This window comes from Globicephala melas, chromosome 2 (genome assembly GCF_963455315.2).
Source record: "Globicephala melas chromosome 2, mGloMel1.2, whole genome shotgun sequence".
NCBI classification, from domain to species: domain Eukaryota; kingdom Metazoa; phylum Chordata; class Mammalia; order Artiodactyla; family Delphinidae; genus Globicephala; species Globicephala melas.
In genome coordinates this window covers 4,503,212-4,524,422 of record NC_083315.2, presented here as the reverse complement: position 1 = coordinate 4,524,422, position 21,211 = coordinate 4,503,212, and the positions used below count along the sequence as shown (strand labels likewise).

Sequence of the window (21,211 nt, the reverse complement as noted above, 5' to 3'; positions counted from 1 at the left end):
TCCTCATTCCTGGCCCCGCTATCAGCCTTCTGGCTGCAGGAAATGCTTCTCTAATCAGCAAGGGCTATTACTGTGTCCCCAGGAGCGCAAACAAGCCCTAAGAGATTGGGAGGCTGAGTTCACCTCAGATACTTATTTGAATCTTATCCAAGCCTCCGGAATTTCAGTCAGCAAATTTTAACTGAAATCCGGGTAGGAATGACTTCTCGAATGAGATTTGTAATATTTCCTGCTTTTCTTTAAGTCAAAAATGCCATGCATTAGGGGACAAAAAAAGTCTGACGGGGAATTTAAAAAATAAACCAGACTTTTGCTTTCTAGAGGGAAGATATTCATGACCTTTGGGATTTATCGGCATATATTGGGGAAGACTAGAAAATCCTGGGGTGAGTGAGGGATTGTCATCTACTCCATTCTGGAAAATAGGGCGCTAACATTTTTTAAAAAACACACATAGTTACGCTTTTAAAATATGATTTCTTTTATGTGAGAATTTTGAGTAGTGAATTTCATTTTTCTAAAAGGTATAAGCCTCTTATGACTCTGAGATCAAATTAGCTGTTATTTATTAAACAGCTGTTGTGTGTCAGACACTGAGCTTTGTTTCTAAAGCTGACACCAACCTTGTAAATGAGTAATATTGTCCCCACTTTATAGCTAACAGATTAGGAGGGAGAAGGTAGGAATTTTGCCTAATGCCACCCATTCTGAAAATAACTGAATTGGAATTCAGCACTGTCTTTCCATTACGCTCTGCCTGGGTCTCACTTAAAAATAAGCAAGGATCTGGTGGCCCCCAAAGCACTAAAGAGAACCTTTAATTTAGGTGTCAGCAGCTCCTTGCTCCAGTAAATTTATTCTAAACTGGCAATCTGATTTCACATTGTCTGCTGGGTTAACAGCTTCTGCCCAGCGGCCAATTCTTATATCACCCAGAGTCATTTCATCATCTCTTCTACCCTCAAAAATGTTGGAACACCCTATTGAATCCTCAGTTCCTGAATCAGATTTATAACTATGTATGCATAGGATTAGGATTTATAGAACTGAAATAAGATATAGGAAGTGAAATTGGCTAGTTATTTTGATTGTTTTTGCCAGTTTCCATATGGTGCTGGGTGGAGAACAATTTGGACCACAGTACAGAAAAGAACAATACAGTGTACTATTGGACAGTAATACGTCTTCTATTACAACTAAGTTCAAAAGTAGGTATAAACTGTTTCAGACGATACATGCAGGAAAATTAAACATTAAAAAGTTTAGCATGTGGAATTGATGCTTTGCGTAATAATACTAAAAAAATTGGGGGGCTTCCCTGGTGGTGCAGTGGTTGAGAGTCCACCTGCCGATGCCGGGGACACGGGTTCGTGCCCCGGTCTGGGAGGATCCCACATGCCGTGGAGCGGCTGGGCCCGTGAGCCATGGCCATTGAGCCTGCACGTCCGGAGCCTGTGCTCCGCAATGGGAGAGGCCGCAACAGTGAGAGGCCCGCGTACCGCAAAAAAAAAAAAAAAAAGAAATGAAAATTTGGTCATCTTCTTTATAAAATTAAAAACACATTAGAGAAAAAATTGTGTATGACACTCATCAGCTTTAAGTGATATATTTAACACAAAGCTTGAAATCTGTTTGTAAATCACACTTTTTGCCAACCCGAATTCAACATGGAGTAATAACAATAATAATAATATTAATAATAGCAATAGCTTACATTTATTGGCATATACTGTGTATTAGGCCCTGTTTTAAGAAGTATTACTGAATTTAATTCTTCAAAACAAGCCTAGGAGTACCTAGAGTAGATAAGGAGAGTCTCAAAGGATAATTTCCTTAAAGAGTGATCATCTTTTCCCATCATGCCAAACGTAGTAATTTAATTAAGCAATCTCAGGCAAAATCTAATTTATTTATTCCTACAGTTCTGTTCAAAAATTCATAGTTTTGAAAACTTAGATATGCGTATTTTATTATAAGTTTTAAAACATACCAGAATATTTGATTTTGGGGAATAGCTATATCCAACATCTACAAGGAACTCATACAACCCAACATCAAAAATAGACCCCCAAAGCCCGAGAAAAACCAAAACAACTTGAAGAGACGTTTTCTCAAAGAAAACATACACATGAACAGATGCTCAACATCATTAATCACCAGGGAAATGCAAATCACAGCCACTGTGAGATACCACTTCACACCGGTTAGAGTGGCTATTATCAAAAAGACGACAGATAGCAAGTGTTGGCAAAGATGTGGAGAAAAGAGAACCCTCATGTGCTGTCAGTGGGGATGTGAACTGGTGCAACCACTGTGGGGAACCGTATGGAGGGGCCTCAAAAAACTAAAAATAGAACTACCATGGGATCCAGCAATTTTACTTCTGATTATTTACCTGGAAAAAACCCAAAAACACAAATTCAAAAAGACATATGCATTCCAGTGTTCACTGCAGCGTTATTTACAATAGCCAAGATATGGATACAACGTTAAGCGTCCATTGATAGACAAATGGATAAGGAAGATGTGGTATATATACATACATACAATGGAATATTACCCAACCATAAAAAATGAAATTTTGCCATTTGTGACAACATGGGTGAATCTAGAAGGTATTATGCTAAGTGAAGTAAGTCAGAGACAGATGAACACCTCTTGATCTCACTTACGTATGCAATCTAGAAAACAAAACAAAATGAAAACAGATTCATAGATACAGAGAACAAATGGGTGGCTGCCATAAGGGAGGGCAGGTGGGGAGTAAGTGAAATAGTTAGAGGATTAAGAGGTACAACCTTCCAGTTATATAACAAAGTCATGGGGATGTAATACGCAGCATAAGGAATATGGTCAATTATATTGTAATAACTTTGTATGGGCACAGATGGTTACTAGACTTATTGTGGTGACCGTTTCATAATGTATGCAATGTCAGATCGCTATGTAGTATACCTGAAACTAATGTAATATTGTATGTCAACTATATTTCAATAAGAAAAATAATTTATGAAAAAATCAATGTTCAGTGGTATTTAATAGAATAATTATTAACATAAAATATAGTATCAACATGACACTGATCCCAGAATGACATTTCTAAGGTACAGACTAGTAGACAGGCATCTCCTCCTGACACCTTATAAGTTATCTATTTACATGAATGAGGTGAGATGGCCGTTTTTGTTGGTTTCTTTAATTTACCCTAAAGAGACATAAGTAATAGTTTAGTACTCAAAAGAGTTTTAATAACTATGTAAAATAATTAATGAACTAAAGGGAAACCATCAATGAGATGAATAACTATAAAATTGGTTTACTATGAATGAATTTCTATCACTTCATTATCAGTACTTTCTTTGTAATGAATGCAGTCATAGTCGATGATGCTCATTGCAGAGATTTAAGACTAGAGAAATATTAAGATTTTCCCGTTTGATAATGTCATTCCCTTGACATAGCTTGTAATAATTATTTTATTTTTTGGTAAAATTCCAACTTTGGAGAACCAAATGCTGAGTCTTCACAGGTAAACCAGAGTGAGTTCTGCCATGGACTATTGTTTGGGGAGGGATGACATTTATCAGAAATATCTTTTTAGTTCATGGTTCTTTATTTAAAGGTGCTCTAACATCTAAACTTATCTGGAAAATGTATTATATCAATAATAGTAACTCACAGGCAAATTTAATTTAAGCAAGGGTTGAATTCACTGGAAACACCGAAGTGAACCCTGAGTGCAAGTCCTAATTTACTCATCCTCTGTTTCACTCTCCACAAGTTTCTTAACCTCTCTGTCCTCAGTTTCTTCATCTGTAAAATGAAGGCCCTGGACGAGATACCTCTCAAAGTGTATAAAGTACCTAAGGGCAAGAGCTGTACTAACTCAGACTTTTTTTTTCTACAACACTTGATAAAGATAAGTGGATCTGAATTAATTTTCACTGACTTTTTACATGCTAGTAGTTAATTTCATCCCATTTTTATTACTTTAAAGAAATTACGCAGTAGGATTTACTTTTCAGTAAATAGCTCCAGTATTGGATTCAGTTCAGTTCATTAAGCATCAACCTACCTAATCAATATCAACCTAGTCAGTATCCTCAAGCGGGTTCTCCCTTTGTCAGTGCCTTTCTGCCAGGTGCTGAATAAACTGACAGCATTCCGGTCACATTTCTCCAAGAACGTGATCTCTGCTTTTATGGCATTGGGGAGCAAAAAATGTGAGGTAGGATTCTGGGGCATCGAGTCACTGTAATCCCCTTTCATTTGAATTTGTGACATGAATGTGCGTATATATCAGCTAATGAAAATTGGGGAAAATTTCGGTGAATTTGGATAGCTTAGTTGGTTGCATCAGAGCTAAAGGGTCTGGGATTTGATGTCATAAGAACCCAGATTTAGGGACTTCCCTGGCGGTCCAGTGGTTAAGAGTCTGTGCTTCCAATGCAGGGGCGTGGATTTGGTCCCTGGTCGGGGAATTAAATCCCAAAAAGAACCTAGGTTTAAATTTCAACTCTGCACATGTCATCTAAACTATTTGGGTGTCAAATTCCTAATCTGTACAATGGAGATGGCAGTACCTAATTAGAGTTTGTGAGGATTGAAAACGAGCGAAAACAGTGCCCTGAATATAGTAAGTGGTTATTCTCACCATTGAAAAATTTGACTGGGGAATATATCCTCTAGAGAACAGTAGATATAAAGTGGTCCATTTATGATTACCCTTTATGTTTATAGACACTTCAGGTTGGTATTTTATTTAAGACAGACGATAGTTTTCCTTTCCATTAATTCTTTTAAATCAACTAAAAAGAATATAGAGAGAACAGCAAATCCATGGTTTTTAAAAAGTTACAGGTAATAACACATTAGAGTTGTTTAACCTGGGCGGACTGAGGTCCATGTTGCTTCTGTTTTGTTTTTTATTGCATCTCGGGCCTAGCACAGACTTTGAAACATTGTAATTATGATTTATTAGCTGCCTAAGTGTTATTCGTAGTAACACAAGCACTTAGTGTTTAGTTTTTAATCATCATCTTAATGAGGAAAAAAAATGGATGTTTTAAAATGTCATCGAGTAAAATTCTGAGCATAAGTTCTAAAATATGAGGTCGGGCAATAACTTATGAGAGTGAAATAGATTGAAGTGTGTATTAAACTTTTTCATGATAGAAAACGGTGACTTTGGTACAAAAGAAATCTTAGTTTTACTCTAAAATGAAGTAAACATGTTTTTGTTTGACGATAGTCAAAGAGAGTCTTCTCCAAATTAGAAGCACATTCACACGATCCTTAGCAAGGATGCTTAGCCGCTTAGCGAGACCGTTGCTGGCTTATCTGTGTTCTCACCTCTGTTTCTTTACGTGCCCGTGGAGGTAATGGTTGTACTTGATTCCCGCTGAGGAGAGGATCAAAGGAGACATGCTCGGCACGATCTTCGTTACTTCTCTCTAGTACATTTTGATTCAAGTACCTAATTCTGAGTTTGATTTCACCATCTTTTCCGAATGTCAGTTTTGTTTTTGTTTTGCTTTTGTCCTAAAGGGTTAACCAGTTCCTTGACTTCCGGACTCTGGATTGGACTGAACAGTCTGAGTTTCAACAGTGGATGGCAGTGGAGTGGGGGCAGTCCGTTCCGATACTTGAACTGGTTACCAGGTAGGGTTAAGCTCGTCTGATTAACTTGGTGGCGTTAAGCTGGTTGAATTCATCTGCGTTTAATTTAGCTAGGTACCACGGAGACCTTCATCAGCTCACGTGTAGATATCAAAGAGAAGAACTGGGAGATTTCATCAAGTACAGTTTATTTCTCACCTTGCTTTGAAACCTGCCAACTAGATTTGAATACTCTAACACCATTAGGTTATTCCAGCTTTCTGGGATAAGGACTTGTCTGGAAGGATAATCACACAGGTCAATAGAGGACTTTGTTAAAGTATATATTCGCAGAGCATCCTTGATTTGCTAGGTATTATATTCAAAAATTTGATTTTATATTTATGATATATATAATATATAATGCTACATAGTATATTCAAAGATTTTATACATATTTATTTATATCTGCACACACACTATGAATTTAAGAAATTTAAATTGTTTTAGGCTGGAGAATTTCTCATTATCTTGAGCCATGAGATATTTGCAGTATTTCTGTCATCGTTATAATGATCTGAAGGTCTACGTTGATGCCATTTTCTCCTATTTTTAATTGACTAGAGTTGGATTAAAAATAATACCAGCCACAGATTGTAATATTCCATACTAGCATAATCATTCATGAGTAGTTTTGTTGACAGTTTGTAGTTTAGTTGTAGAAAAACACAGGGGATGATCAAGCCTTCAACGGCTTTCCCATTTTTTGCAGGACAGAAAATACTCTGAGCTAATTATTTCTGTACTGTTGTAACATAGAGGTAACAGAACATAAAAGGAGACTAGATGATAAAGATGTTTTACATATACAGAAATTATTCTGAGAAAACAAAAGGACCAATGATGACAGAACGTCTTCATCTTATTCACCAATACCAACCATTGTTAGTGGCTGCTTAAGGCCCTCTACTGAGTATGATTCTCCACTCCCAACCCAGGCCCCATCCTGTACTAATCTTGATTTATTAGGAAAGTGTGCAGGTAAGGATTAGTGATGTCTGCCGTAGGTGTGAGAAAGGACGGGTCACATTTTCATTTACCAGTTCTGCTATGGAAAATACTAGTGTGGTGTTTCTTCATATGGTCAAACTTCTTTTTTTAAAGCCATCGAATGGTTTTTGCATTTGGCTTAGAAAATTAAACTCTCCACATTTTCCATGTTACCGACTTATGGTATTAAAAAGAAAAACTTTGAAATAAAGAGATAATATTCGGAATATGCTAAAACATGAGAGGGAATTTTTAGAGCCCATACGTCGGTTTAAACTGATTAGATTTTACTATGAAATTTGACTTTAAATGTCCTCCTTCAAGGCATGATGTTTGCAGGGCTGTCACTAAGCCTCAGCTCTGCTTTCCTCTGGAATATGGGAAGTAAACACTGCTGCAAGGGAATATAAGAGGTGCTATTTATGAGTGAGAATTGCATATGTCAGCTTACTGACTCAGTCACACTATTGGAGAATGCCGGTTGGCTCAGTCAGATCATTAGACAATAAGAATCGCTTGTTGGGGGATTAGAGTTTATTCTTTGCTGCTTAATTATTGTAGGCAGATCATTTTATTTATTACTCAGTTTTAAGTGATGATTATTGTAATATTTAACCACTTGCATTCTGAGAGTTCAGTGAGAAAATTGAGGGGTCTAGATTCTGGGAAAGTGAGGAATAAAATTGGAATATTAATGAGAAAGGAAAATGTCCTTCCTTATTAAACCAATTAAACCAATTCCTGAGAAGTAGGCGCAAAATTAAACCACCTTCTGAAATAATAGGAGAGTTTCTTCAAATGAAAATTAGAAACCTTGTGGGACATTAGAAGTTGTTATTGTATAAGTTGTTCAATCAGCCTTCAACTGAGTACTTGACAAGTAAAGCGCCTATTAAAATACATCTACATTTGAAGTGAGGATAGTTCACGCAAAAGGTATAGACGTGTGAATTCAAATATATAACTCTAGTAACCATTGAAAGACAAAGAGCTGATTTGTTAAAGCAGGTCTTGTGTTCTATTGATAAATAACTGCATTACTATGATTTACCAGCTCATATATTAAATAATAACCGTTAGCTGTAAAATACATTATTGTTTCCGAAAGTTTCTTTCTAGTACTGGTACCTGATCTGTTAGTTCAGTTATACTGGAATTCTGGTCATACTATCAACACATTTAAAAAACATCTTTATCCTTAGCACTAACAATTTTTTCTTTGTGTGCTGTTCAAGCAGCTTCCAAAAATTTTTGACAAAGGCTTTATGGAACAGGTGATGTGATTCCCATCTTTCGGGAAGGGAAAGTGTGGTCCAGGTCCAGGTCGTAAAGATGTCAGAGGTCACAAAGAAGAAACATTGACAAAATGTGACTCATCACCCTGTCTTCTCTTGTGAGATGGAGCAAGGTTTTAGAGCACTGGTTTCAAAATCATTTATTAAAGTGGTGGAAAAGCATGAGAAATGTGGGCATCTATGCATGTATCGATTGCATTAAGAAGGTTGACCTGACCTCGTTCTTTAATCCGTTTCCAGTAAGCAGTGAGATGAGAGGTTAGCTGCTACAAGTATTCTTCAGTAGGCTGAGCTGAAAATCTTGAGAGAGAGTCTGAGCTCTGGGAGTACTTTATCAGCCTTTACTGTGGCGCATTGCTGCTTCTAGCATCTCTTTGCTTCTCTTTCTCCTCGCGTTGCCTTCTTTCCTGCCTCTTCTTTCTAACTGGAGGAGGTTTTCCCATGTCCGGAAATTCTCTGGCTGGTCCACCGTTAGCTTGACTTAGGTTTCTGGGGAGGTATCGACAATGTTGAATATAGCTGATTTGGAACATCGTGTATTCTTTTGTTATTTACCCCCCATCATACGTAAAATCACCCAGTGTGAAGATTGTTCAGGGTTTAAGGTTTAGCTTTATTGTTTGATATTGTGGGGAAAAATGTATTTCAAAGAAGTAAACTTATATAATCAACATTTCAGGTATTGGAATGATCCAACCATGAGAAAACAAATAGACACCCAACATGTCTTTTGCTCTGCAGGCACTAAATATTTCTTTGTGAATGTATAGCAGAAAGGGTGGGGATCCATTAAATGCCAGGGATAAACGCACGAGGCTCTGGGGGGTCTATTTACTTGCAATTCCTATAATAGTCCCACTTTTATTTTTTCTTTTCCCCAAAGGAAGTCCATCAGCGGAACCAGGAAAAAGCTGTGTGTCACTAAATCCCGGGAAAAGTGCTAAATGGGAAAATCTGCGATGTGTTCAGAAGCTAGGCTATATTTGTAAAAAGGGCAACACAACTTGGAATTCTTTTGTTATCCCCTCAGGTAAGTGATCTATTTGATCTGAAGTGTATAAAATATTATAATTTAAAGATCAAATTACAGTCTAGTCCTAACTGTAGGCAGTGACAGGTTTTGTTGATCATTTATGGTATCAACTTAATGATATTCCTACAGAATGTCTTTTTGGTGGTTGCTAACCTTTCCTGAGTGTGCTGGAGTGTTTGGGCATGAGCAAAGCCTTTGACACAGCATTAATAAAAATTTTATCTTCACAGCCGCCCTGTGAGGTAGGTGTTATTATTCACACATTTTAGATGAGGAAAAAGATATTCAGAGGATATAAAAAACTCGCACATGTGACAAAACTGGAATCCAAGCTAGGAAATCAGTATCTGAAAGGAATGTTTTTATTATGTCCTCACTATTTAATGGCGTATCTGGGCACCAGTGTTATTTAGTTTAACATATACACTGAAGTCTTCACCAAAATGGAATAAAACATCCCAGAAGTAGTCACTGAATTTTATATATAGGCTAGACCAGCGGGAAAAACTGCAATTATGCTCTCTATCATAATTTTATAGAAGAATTAAGCTACTAAGCCCGGAATGCATTTTTTTCTTCAAATTGACAAAAAGCAAACTAACTATGGATACATTTTTTTTCACCATCACCTGTTTTTGGAGAGACACTTAATACTTCATGGTCATTTATGTGTGTATATATATATTCTTCTTGGGAGATCTGACAGCGTGGCATTCTTCACTTTTTTTGCTCCTTGACTTTTAAAAGCAATTTCATGTATTTTAAAATATGATCGACATGGCTAGAAAGTCTGTGGTACCACATGATAAATAATAATAATTTCTTCCAGTTCTTACTTCAGATTTGCAGTTCCTCTCTGAATAACTGTGTCTGGGTGTATATCCTTACCTAGTTATTCTATGAATATGTGAATAAATATGTTTGTAATTCTTTTTGTCTGTTTTATACAAATGGCAGCATATGATACACTTTGCTCTACTTTTTTCACTTAATAACAATTTGGGGCATCATTCCCTACAGTACATAGGTAGCTTCTGTGCTCATTTTTATGGCTGTACGTTAGCCATTGCAGGGAGAGACCATATTTTTTTTTAACCAGTCCCCTATTAATGGAACTTTAGTTTACTTCCAATTTTTTATTATTACAAACAATCCCGCAGTGAGTAACTTTATACATGTGTCATTTGATGTGTGTGATTATTCCTAGAAGTGGAATTGCCAGATCAAAGAGTGGGTGTGTTTGCCATTTTGATGGATACAAATATGGCGGAGCTCCCCAATGGATATAGATGAGGGTCCCATTATTGGGTTTGATTATACTTTACAGGGTCACCCTTATGGCTGTGGGCACGCCTCAGGGAGACCTCAGTCATTTTTGTATTTCGTCTCCTCTATTCCTCCCATATGAGAAGGGGTACTGATATAATCCTTCCCTCTTGGAAGAGCTCATATAATTCTCCTTCAGAAGGTTTGGAATTACCACTTAGGGGGTGAGGAGAATGGTGGTTTTATCATATCTGAGGTAAGGAGGTAGAATTCTGTAACTTGGCCTTGTTCCTTAACACCCCAGTTTTAGTTTCCTATCTATTAAGTGGAAATACTAACACTTGTTCTTCCTGTGAATGTTTGTTCATATTGTCAAGCACTCAGTCCATTATTCTTATTTCTGTGCTATGCCTGTTCCTGGAACCAAACTTGGGTCTGCTGGTCTGCGTGCAGTAAAGCCAGATCTACTGACACCGGGTTGTGGTGAAGGAAATTGCAGGGTTTATTGCAGGTGCCAAGCCAGGAGTCCAGGGCAGCTAGTACTCAAAACACTGAACTCCCCTATGGGTTTCAGGAAAGCATTTGTAAAGTCCAGGCGAGGGAGGTGGGTTGCAGGGTATGTGATCAGCTTGTGCAAAATTCTGTGATTGGTTGATGGTGAGGGAACATGGCAGTGTCCCAGGGGTTGATGTTATCAATCCTTAGGTGCCAAAACGCTCCTGATCATCAAGTAGTTAATTTCTTCCATTTGGTGGTGGTTTTAGCATCTGTAAAACAACTCAGGAAATGTCCATGAGATACTATTATCTGGGTCCTTCAGAGGGGAGCTACAGCAGAGGATATGGGGGAGGGGGTCTGTCCCAGGAAGGCCCCCTAGGGTCCTGCTCGGTTACATGCCTTACTTGCTTCACTTGCTAACTTCCACTTCCCATTGGTTTTTGAATTTCTCTATACTTCCTGGATTAATCATTCTATCTTATCTGTAAACTCAAATAAACCAGAGCTTGGAAAAGCATATCAGAGTTAGGATTATGCAGCATACATTATTGGTGACTTTCTTCGGCAAGGGTTCCACCTCGTCCCCTGTTTGTCTTTGCAATGCCACCCTGTTCGTCCATGACCCCTAGGTTGCTAGAGCTGCACTGTCCAGTTCAGTAGCCACTAACCACATGTGACCACTGAGCACATGAAATGCGGCTAGTTCCAACAGAGATTTGCTGTGAGTGTAAAATACACGCTGGACTCACAAGACACAGCATGAAAAACAGAAGTGAACGATCTCATTATTTTTTAATTGATTACATATTGATATGATCATATTTTGGGTATATTGGGTTAAATATGATGTATTATTATAATGGAAGTTACCTGTCTCTCTTGAGACTTGTACTTAACATGGCAACTGGCAAATGTATAATAATTCCATACGTGGCTTCCGTTTGTGGATTATGTTATATTTCAGTCAGACAGTGTTGCTGTACAGGAATAAGCCATTTTTTGTGGCTGCCCCAGGGGACGCCTCTACATCGGTTGTTTTCATGTTTTGAAATATTTTTAAAGTGCATCTGTTTAGTTTCTGAAGCCCTCAGCATGTGCTGGCATCATTTTCAACTTCTTGAGCAGCAAAATTAAAATATCCCACAAGAGGGCTCCAGAGTGATACTAACTTTTTTTTTTTTTTTTTTTTTGGTCACCACTGGAACTGTATAGAAGGAATAGATTTTCTAAAAATATGCATTTTTCTGTTATAATAATACAGTGTTTGGATCTCAGGACTGCCTATTTACTTGAATGACCGTACACAGAATTTTGAGCTTATACAAAGGTGATGCAGACATTCCCAGATTTTGAGAGACTATGGAACTGATACATGAAACGGATAACAAAGGTGCCCTGTACTGAACCTTTACTAAGGCAGCACATTTGAGAACATTTAGTAGCAAACTTAAATATAGAAGTTGACATTCATTTGGCAATATAGTCCCTCTTTACGCAAGATATATTGCTCAATTGCTGTTTGAAATAGTATCCACAAAATGGTCATAATAAGCTGTTGTCTAGTAAATATAACTTCAATTCTTTTTCTTGACCAACAATTCATGACACTTACCCTGTGCCAGGCCCTGTGCCATTTCAGGGCCTATATGAGGATGAATGAAGCGAGTCTCTTGCCTTCGAACATTGTTACTGTCACTTTCCCTAGCTCATTACTGTCATGTTTGTAATGTATAATCAAGGTCATGAAATTTGACCCTGACTACTAGTAGCAATAATTAGGACCTTGGTCACTGTTACTGGTTTGATTAAACATTGTTGTCGTATTTGTAATTTATAGTCATATTATCTCAAGTGCAGAGCACAGTGAGGATGGGTAGTTTAATATTAGTACTAGTATTCATATGATTTACAATATTTTACATACCTGGATAGTTTGGTTCATGCGATGTGACTGACCCAACATCACACAGCTTGTGGCAGATTCAGATTTTGCCTGAAAGACTTTGGAATCGAAGTCCCTGTGATTTCTGCAGTTATGTGCCATCTTTTGGGAGCAAGTGCACGGCAGTGGGTTAGTTCAAAGGCACAGGTGGCCGGCTCACACTGCCATGGTTTCAGAAGCTCCGTGGTGCCCCCCCCGCCCCCCACCCATTCTAGGCCCTGTGTCAGCACGTCTTTCTCCTGCCTGCCTTGTGAGTCGTGCCCATCCTCTGAGGAATGGGTGGCTTCCTAATGCCCGTAGAATAGAGGCAACTTGAAATCTTCTGAGGAATGAATGCATTATATGACAAAACTCTTGTGCTTCCAGTATTTATAGAACATGCTTAGGACAGGTCTGCCGATGATAAAATGCAGACGAAATGAGACAGTCTATTGTATCTTACTGTGGCCTTGTTGTAGGTACAGTTGAAAATAAGAACAGATTTCTCATTTGGCTTTATTTTAAAATGAAAGATGACTTCCATATCATCTTTAGTCTAAAAGCAAACACAATCTCGTCTATCTTTTGTGAATATCTGTGCCAAAAAATAAATATTAGCTATATTTGCCTATGACTATGAACTGTTTCCTGTAGAGAATGATAGAAAATATCGTTAAATTAAAAACTTTTTAAAACAATAAAAAAAAGCTCCTTTTAAATGTTTTCCAAACTCTTTTTTTTTTTTTTTCTAGAAAGTGATGTGCCTACCAACTGTCCAAGTCAGTGGTGGCCGTATGCAGGTCACTGTTACAAGATTTACAGAGAAGAGAAGAAACTCCAAAGAGATGCATTGATTGCATGTAGGAAGGAAGGTGGTGACCTAGCAAGTATACACAGCATCGAGGAATTTGACTTCATTATCTCCCAGCTGGGCTATGGTAGGAACTTCGTCTGTAATACACTTGATTCTCATCTTCCTGACTTACCACCCATCTTCGGAAAATTTAATCATAAATGTTAAATCTAATAAATTCAAGTTAACAATTCAATGAACAATTTAGTAACAAATATCGATCATGCCTCAAATATTAAAATTATATAGTAATTTAAAGAATTTTTACCACTAAGAGAACATTTGAGTTTTTTTTAATATGGAATCAACGTATGCATAGTTTTAAAAATACTGTGTTTCAAAAAAAAATACTGTGTTTCTATATATAATCTGGATTCAGAGCAGTCTACCTTAAATTTGTGAACAATATTTCACTAGTTGGAATTAGTTGTGTGTACGGAAGTATTTTCTCTTTTAAGGCCCATGTTTTGTCTCACAGGAAAGGTCTCTAAATGAACCATCTCATCCTCTGAATTTTATTTTCTTTATTAATCTAGCTAAGGCTGCTAGAATGATGAGCAGGGAAAGAAAGAATTTATTTGATTGGAGTGGTTAGATGGTGGCCTAAACCTTTTCAAGAAATTTGCATCTCCATTTTAGGACTCTAAGAGACGAAGAGAACATGTAGTAACTCAATATTGTAAAGTTTTAAAAGATTGGCCCTATCAAAAACATTTCAAAAGTGAGTAAAGCGAGTTGGGAATATGCTTATCCTGAAGAGGAGGAGGCTGAGGAAGGAAGTAATGATGACGGGCACTCAGCCATACTTGCTGATTCAACGATGATGGTTTTCTGCTTCCACTTATGCTACTGCAGAATAGCTGGACCTTTTCGTTTCCAGAGAGCAAAACAAGAGGAAATGGATGCTGGCGATGGTGGGGACTGCTTCCTGACACTTACTGCCTGAAAATGGATAGGAGTGGGGGTAGGGGAGAAGGAAAAAAACAGTGAACAAATAGATGAGAAGAGTAACGTAGTCTCAGAAAAAGATGTAGAACATCCCCAGCACTGCTGCTGTCGGTGCCAGTGCTGAACGGAGTCCTTGCTCCTTTGCGCGCCTCACTGAGTTCGCTAGGGTGACGATGGTATTCTGCTACAGCCCATAAATAATTTCTCGATTATTCTACATTTACCTGTCCTGGAGCATCTGGACTACACGATACTAATGTAATCAAAACCAGTGTATCTGAATACTATCGTGACAGAGATGGCATGATACTTATAGTAGGGAATAAGGTTTGCAAGTGAATCGGTGGGAAACACATTAGTTAAGAGGCTGTAGGGCTAACGTGCAAATTTTGCTCTACTTTATATAATATGGTCTAGTAATAGGAGAACCTTATATATTTATTGCTGTAGTTATTTTAGGAGTTTGGATGACGAAGGTTGCTTTTAAACTCAGCTGGAGAATTAGTAAACTTTCACTATGGAAACCTTCTCTTTTTTATTATTGATAAAGATTTATTTATTTAAAACAATACAAATCATATTGATAAAGGTAAAGGAAAGTTATAAAATTAAAATGATTGTTTCTAAGTCAGAAGCCTAGAAAACCTTTTTGTAGCTAGTTGAGTTGATATCTTTCATGTTAATCATGGAAATACAGGGGATACATTGGGACCTACGCATATAAGTTATGACTCCATCAACAAAGACAGCTTCCCTAACAGGTTGATAAGTCCGTCTAACAACTTTATGCTCGCATCTTATATATTTTTGTAGGATCAAGCTTGTGCGTACAGAAGCTACAGGGGGAGAACAGTTTAGTGAGAAAAATGTTTATCAGAAACTCTTAATACTTTATTATAATCGTGGGACTTGGGAGTTTAGGTTTTCACTGGTCTTGAACCTAAAAACCTTGAGGGGTACATGAAGTCATTTTGGAGCCTATATTTTCTGCCCAAAGAACATGATCTGCCAGATTAAGTGAAAGGAAAAGGGATCATCCTGGCAATGCCATTCATGTTGCATGGTGCTGGAAACATCTGCTGGGACTGGCACCAGGCCAGTCAGGGACTTCTCCAAAAGCAAAGTTGAGTGACACTTTTAGGAGGAAGAGACTAAACCATTTAGGGAAATTCCTATACAATGTGGCATATTTCTCATTTTCTACTACAACATCATCTTTACAAACTTCTGGCAAGTAATTTTATTTAACTGTTTAAAGAACATATGAAACTTAAATAGATATTGAATTGTGTATTCCTTCAGTTTTTAAAATATGGAAATGTGGGTGATTTTAGTCACGAGACCTCAGGCCTTCTATTTGGTCCCGTTTTTACTTACGATATTTAGAATTCTTAGAATTAAAACTACTGAGAAAATCAATAATGCTCTTCATAGAATTTTCAAAACAGAATGATCCTCTTTTATATCTATACCTGGTGTTTTTATTTTAACTTCTGTTTGTTATTTGGGTTTTTCTGGTGTTTCTAGTGACAATGGTGGCAGGTTCATTCATATACATAGACTAATAAATAAGTGCTAAATGCCAGAAGACAGCCCAACCCTTCATTTATATATCTTCTCACTGTATGGATCATTTTCACTCCTATTACAGTGATTAAACTTTAACAGAAACCCCTAGAATGTTCTTGATAACATCGTCAGTAAAATAGGAGTGGTTTTTAGTTTTTATTATTTTAAAACATTCAATAAGATTTAATAGTAGTCAAATAGATTTATGTATAAAGAAGCTGCTGTATTTCCAGCACCATGAGTGTGGTTGGTAAATGATTTATAACAAAAAAGCAGCTTCACAAGATAGAGGATCATGATAGACCCACTTCAGTTTCTGTTTAACAACTCCCAGGAGATAGAATTTGCAGTAGCACAACAAAAGAATACAGTCATATCCACAATGTGAAGAATACATTACACATTTTAAACTAAAATTGACAACATAGGGGCTTCCCTGGTGGCGCAGTGGTTGGGAGTCCGCCTGCTGATGCAGCGGACACGGGTTCGTGCCCCGGTCCGGGAGGATCCCGCGTGCTGTGGAGCGGCTGGGCCTGTGAGCCATGGCCGCTGGGCCTGCGCGTCCGGAGCCTGTGCTCCGCAACGGGAGAGGCCACAACAGTGAGAGGCCCGCGTACCACCAAAAAAAAAAAAAAAATCGACAACGTAAAATGTAGTTGACGTCTCAGTCTACAGAGGTAGATCCGTTTGAAGCTCAAGAGGATGGTCTTTCATGGTAGTGATAATATCAAGGGAGTTGTTGATAAGGAACGGGTCTTCTTTTCCTGATAACCTTCTGATGTTTAGAAAGAAAACTTTGGGTAAATGACTTCTGTGTTTTTCTTCCTGTTTAGAGCCAAGTGATGAGTTATGGATTGGCTTAAATGACATCAAGATTCAAATGTACTTTGAATGGAGTGATGGATCCCCTGTAACATTTACCAAATGGCTTCGTGGAGAACCAAGTCATGAAAACAATAGGCAGGAAGACTGTGCGGTGATGAAAGGCAAAGTAAGGCAACTTTAGTTACTGATATCTAGCGAAAGCCACAAGGAAATTTTCCTTCTGCCCCACTTACTACATACGATTGTTTCCATTGTTGCTATTCTACTGAATTGACATAGATCAAGGTTGAACGAGAATTCGGATTCAGTTTTTTGAGTCTCTCAATTGTCTGGCACACCCAAGTTCTCAAGAGGACTAGAAAAGCAACAGACAGAAACTTTCATTTCAAAGATGAAATTAACCAGTAACGAACGCCCATGTCATTCTTATGCTTGGTTCTAAGTTCGTTTTTTTTTAAATTTTTATTGGAGTATAGTTGATTTTCAGTGTTGTGTTAGTGTCTACTGTACAGCAAAGTGATGCATACACACATATCCGCTCTTTTTTAGATTCTATTCCCATATAGGTCATTGCAGAGTACTGAGTAGAGTTCTCTATGCTATACAGCAGGTCCTTATTAGTCATCTATTTTATATATAGTAGTGTGTATATGTCAATCCCAATCTCCCAATTTATCTCTTCCCCCTTTTCCCCCCTTTTCCCCTGATAACCATACGTTTTCTACATCTGTGACTCTGCTTCTGTTTTGTAAATAAGTTTATTTGTACACGTTTGTTAGATTCCACGTATAAGTGATACATATCTGTCTTTCTGTGTCTGACTTACTTCACTCAGTATGACAATCTCTAGGTCCATCCATGTTGCTGCAATTGGCATTATTTTGTTCTTTTTCATGGCTAATATTCTGTTGTATATATGTGCCACATCTTCTTTATCCATTCCTCTGTTGATGGACATTTAGGTTGGTTCCATGTCCTGGCCATTGTAAATAGTGCTGCAATGAACATTGGGGTGCATATATCAAATTATAGTTTTCTCTGGGTATATGCCTAGGAGTGGGATTGCTGGGTCATAGGGTAGTTTTATTTTTGTTTTTTGGAGGAACCTCCATACTGTTCTCCATAGTGGCTGCGCCAGTTTACATTCCCACCGATGGTGTAGGAGGGCTCCCTGTTCTCCACAGGTGGTGGCACATGTTTTTATATGGCTTGATTAATCAATTCAGAGCTTTGGTCCTACTTTTAGCTGGTTGCCCTGAGTGGATGGAGACCTAGCTAGATCTCCTCTGGGTCCAACAGCCTAGAGTCTGTGCTTGGAGAGCTACAGATTTTTTTTTAGGTTACAAAGAGATGCCAAATATGAAAAAATGGCTTCCGTGTCTTAAATATCCCTTTAGCGACTGAAGTATATCATCAAGTGATCTTTTGTTAATAGAGAATGAAGCTGGTGGTTAAGTATATCATCAAGTGATCTTTTGTTAATAGAGAATGAAGATGGTGGTTCAGGGGCTTGGTTTTGATGTATGGCTTATTTCCTCACTTGTAAAATAATAATAATAATCATACCCAGTTCATATGGTGGGTATAAGGATTAAATGGGTTAAGGTGTATAACGTGCACAGTGCCTGGCCCAAACTTCCTGCTCAGTAAGTATTAGCTACTGTTTTTATCATTGTGGTTGTTATTATGGTGATAAGTTGAAAGCTTAAGAAAAGAGTATGTGTTAATTATTGAAAGAACAGGCAGAAGTGTGTCCTGGGAAGGGGAAACCAGAGAGCATCCTACTTGTAGGGAACTCAAAAGACAGTGTGGCTGAAAGCATGGAGTGAGAGGTAGAGGGGTGTGTAGGGAAAATACTGGCCATGAGAAAACATGCATTAGCCTGGGAGTAGCCAAACCTAATCTGCAATTTGCAAATATTACACTGGCTGAAGAGTTGAGTACCAGGTTGTAGTGGGTACGGAAAACATTTTTCAAGGTGTTTAGCAGTTAAGGGAAGGAGAAGAGAAGTCTTTTAACATGAAATCTCTAAGGAAGGCAGAAAGGGTGGAATTTGAAATAGAGTGAAATATGGTACCTGAGCTCAGGAGGGACCCTCATCAATAGAAATGGGAAGAATGGAGGGAAGAAAACTGGTTTCAGGTGTGTTTTCAGGTTGGGCCTTCTTTCTGGGTGGCTTTAAACGTACTCAGTTAACTTGAAAACAGCTGCCCATAGGGATGGAAGAGGAGGTAAACCTTCTGTTGGGACCATCTCTTAAGGGCTTATGAGCATTTTTCGTTTCTCTCTAGATCCCCCTCCAGAGTGGCTTGACTGCGAAGATATAAAAAACATACTGGGGCTACAATCTCTTTATATCTTTGTAGCCAAAGTCAAATTTGCAGTTTCCTGGTAAAATGTCCATTTACCTTTCGTTTTCATAGATGCCTTTTTCTCTTAATAACCTCGAACCTTTATTTCCCTTTTCAGAGGTGCAGTTATGAGGAAATAGCACCAAACAACTGATGATCATTGAGTTTTTGTTTTTTTTTTCCTTTGCTTTCTGCAGGATGGGTACTGGGCGGATCGGGCCTGTGAACAGTCTCTTGGCTACATCTGTAAGATGAAATCACAAGCCCAAACTCCAGGAATAGTGGAAGTGGAAACAGGCTGCCGGAGAGTGAGTACAGAAAGCACGCAGTGGTTTCAGATCAGCAGATATGATGTGATAGCTTTATTTTTGTCTGTGAAGGTACTTAATAATAGGGGCCAACTGCTTCACCTTACAGGTAGTGGTAGTCTATGACGCGATGGGTCATCAAGGACATTTCCAGTGGATAACCTTAACTTGCAGATAGCAAACAATCCTTAGTCATTTTTTCCATTTATAATATTTCTGGTGAGCCTGTTTCTGGTGGGGAGTCTTCTCAGTAGATCCCTGAGGGTCTGGGAGGCAGGAGGTCTAGACTCTAGCTGGTAGTACCAGGTAGTAACTCAGTTAAACCAAGTCAAACCATGCAGTCCTATCGTGCTTTATTCTCACCTGCAGCACAGTTAGTAATACCTCCCCGCAGGTCTTATCTTTCTTTGAGGTTAAAGTAAGTGATTTCTGTGGCGCTGTTTCTGAAAGCAAAATACGGGGCGTATGGCTGTCATTTTCCTGTTTGATCGCTGAGTTGCCCATCTTCCTCTTTTTTCCTTTCTCACTTCTCTTGGATAAAAATAAAGTAGAAACTGATTTTCTGTCCAAGAGTGTCAAGTTGTGATCAAATCATAACAAACACCAGAATTCATGAAACATACTTGAGTACTGACCAATTAAACCATAAAGAAAAATAGAGCAAACACAGAAAATCATACAGTGAGAGATAGAAAGGATCTTAGTGATGCTTGAAGAACCCCTTTTAATTTTTGCGTTCTGGAAATTTCAGCCCAGAGAAGTGATAACTTTGTATGAGTCACACAGAGGTAAGGCTAGAACCCAAGTTTCCTGCCAAGTACACTTTCACTGCTGGTTTCACTACCAGTATACTTACATATTCTTTGCCTAATCATATGCAGGTACAGGAGATTGTCTATTATTGTAATTTTCTATAAGTAATAAACCAATCCTCAAATGTTATTACTTCTACACAATCAAAATTTTGTGTATATTTTTTCTGTGAACTGTCATGTCTATAATGATAAAATCCAATTTAATCATTAGGTTAAATAAGAAGAAGAAGAAAATATTGGCCAACTGTTTGTTGAGTGTGGTTATTATGCTTTCAGTGATCTTAAAAGATAAACATTATGTTTCTAACTAAACAGGAGAAGATACAAGAACTCAGAGATATTAATTTAGCCGGTTTAAAAACACATGCTCTAGGCACTGATTTCCTCAAATCACTGGAAAGTCTAGAAAACAAATCCACTTGTCAACAAAGGAAGATAATAGTTTTTTTGTCTGGGGCTGGGTACTTGGTGGTGTAGGCGTATTTCTGAGAATTCAAAACTACAGGCCTTCTGTCATAAAGATCTGGGATTCAGTTTTCAATTCATTGCTACCTGTATGGGAAACGTTGATCTAAGAAATTAGCATGAAGTGGTCTCAAGTTGCTAATATTCCTGGATGTCTGACGGACGCAAATGTAAATCCTCCTTATGCAGAAGTCCTCCTTCCCAGGCTGATTGGGAATCCCACAGACGAGTGTGAAATCCAAAATTATAAAACATACCACCAGGAGCTTAGACGGTGGAATTAATGGAGATGACATTAAAGTGAATGTGTATTAAAATGCTTACAGAAATAAAAGGTGGAATTGAAACGATGGACCAGCCACCAAGTTTTGTTATGTGGTGTTTTCATACGATTAAATTGTAAAGAGTTTTTATTT

General features: G+C 38.0%; 1 protein-coding gene across 1 annotated transcript in view; it reads left to right on the top strand.

The window, feature by feature from the left end:
* The window catches only part of MRC1 (mannose receptor C-type 1), a 94,795-nt gene that overhangs the window by 24,061 nt on the left and 49,523 nt on the right, over window positions 1–21,211 (top strand). Inside the window, exons 5-9 of the mRNA XM_030832379.3 lie at window positions 5,548–5,661; window positions 8,827–8,973; window positions 13,414–13,599; window positions 16,865–17,022; window positions 19,405–19,515. Coding sequence (XP_030688239.1) covers window positions 5,548–5,661; window positions 8,827–8,973; window positions 13,414–13,599; window positions 16,865–17,022; window positions 19,405–19,515 — 716 coding nt within the window. The remainder of the gene's footprint in view (window positions 1–5,547; window positions 5,662–8,826; window positions 8,974–13,413; window positions 13,600–16,864; window positions 17,023–19,404; window positions 19,516–21,211) is intronic.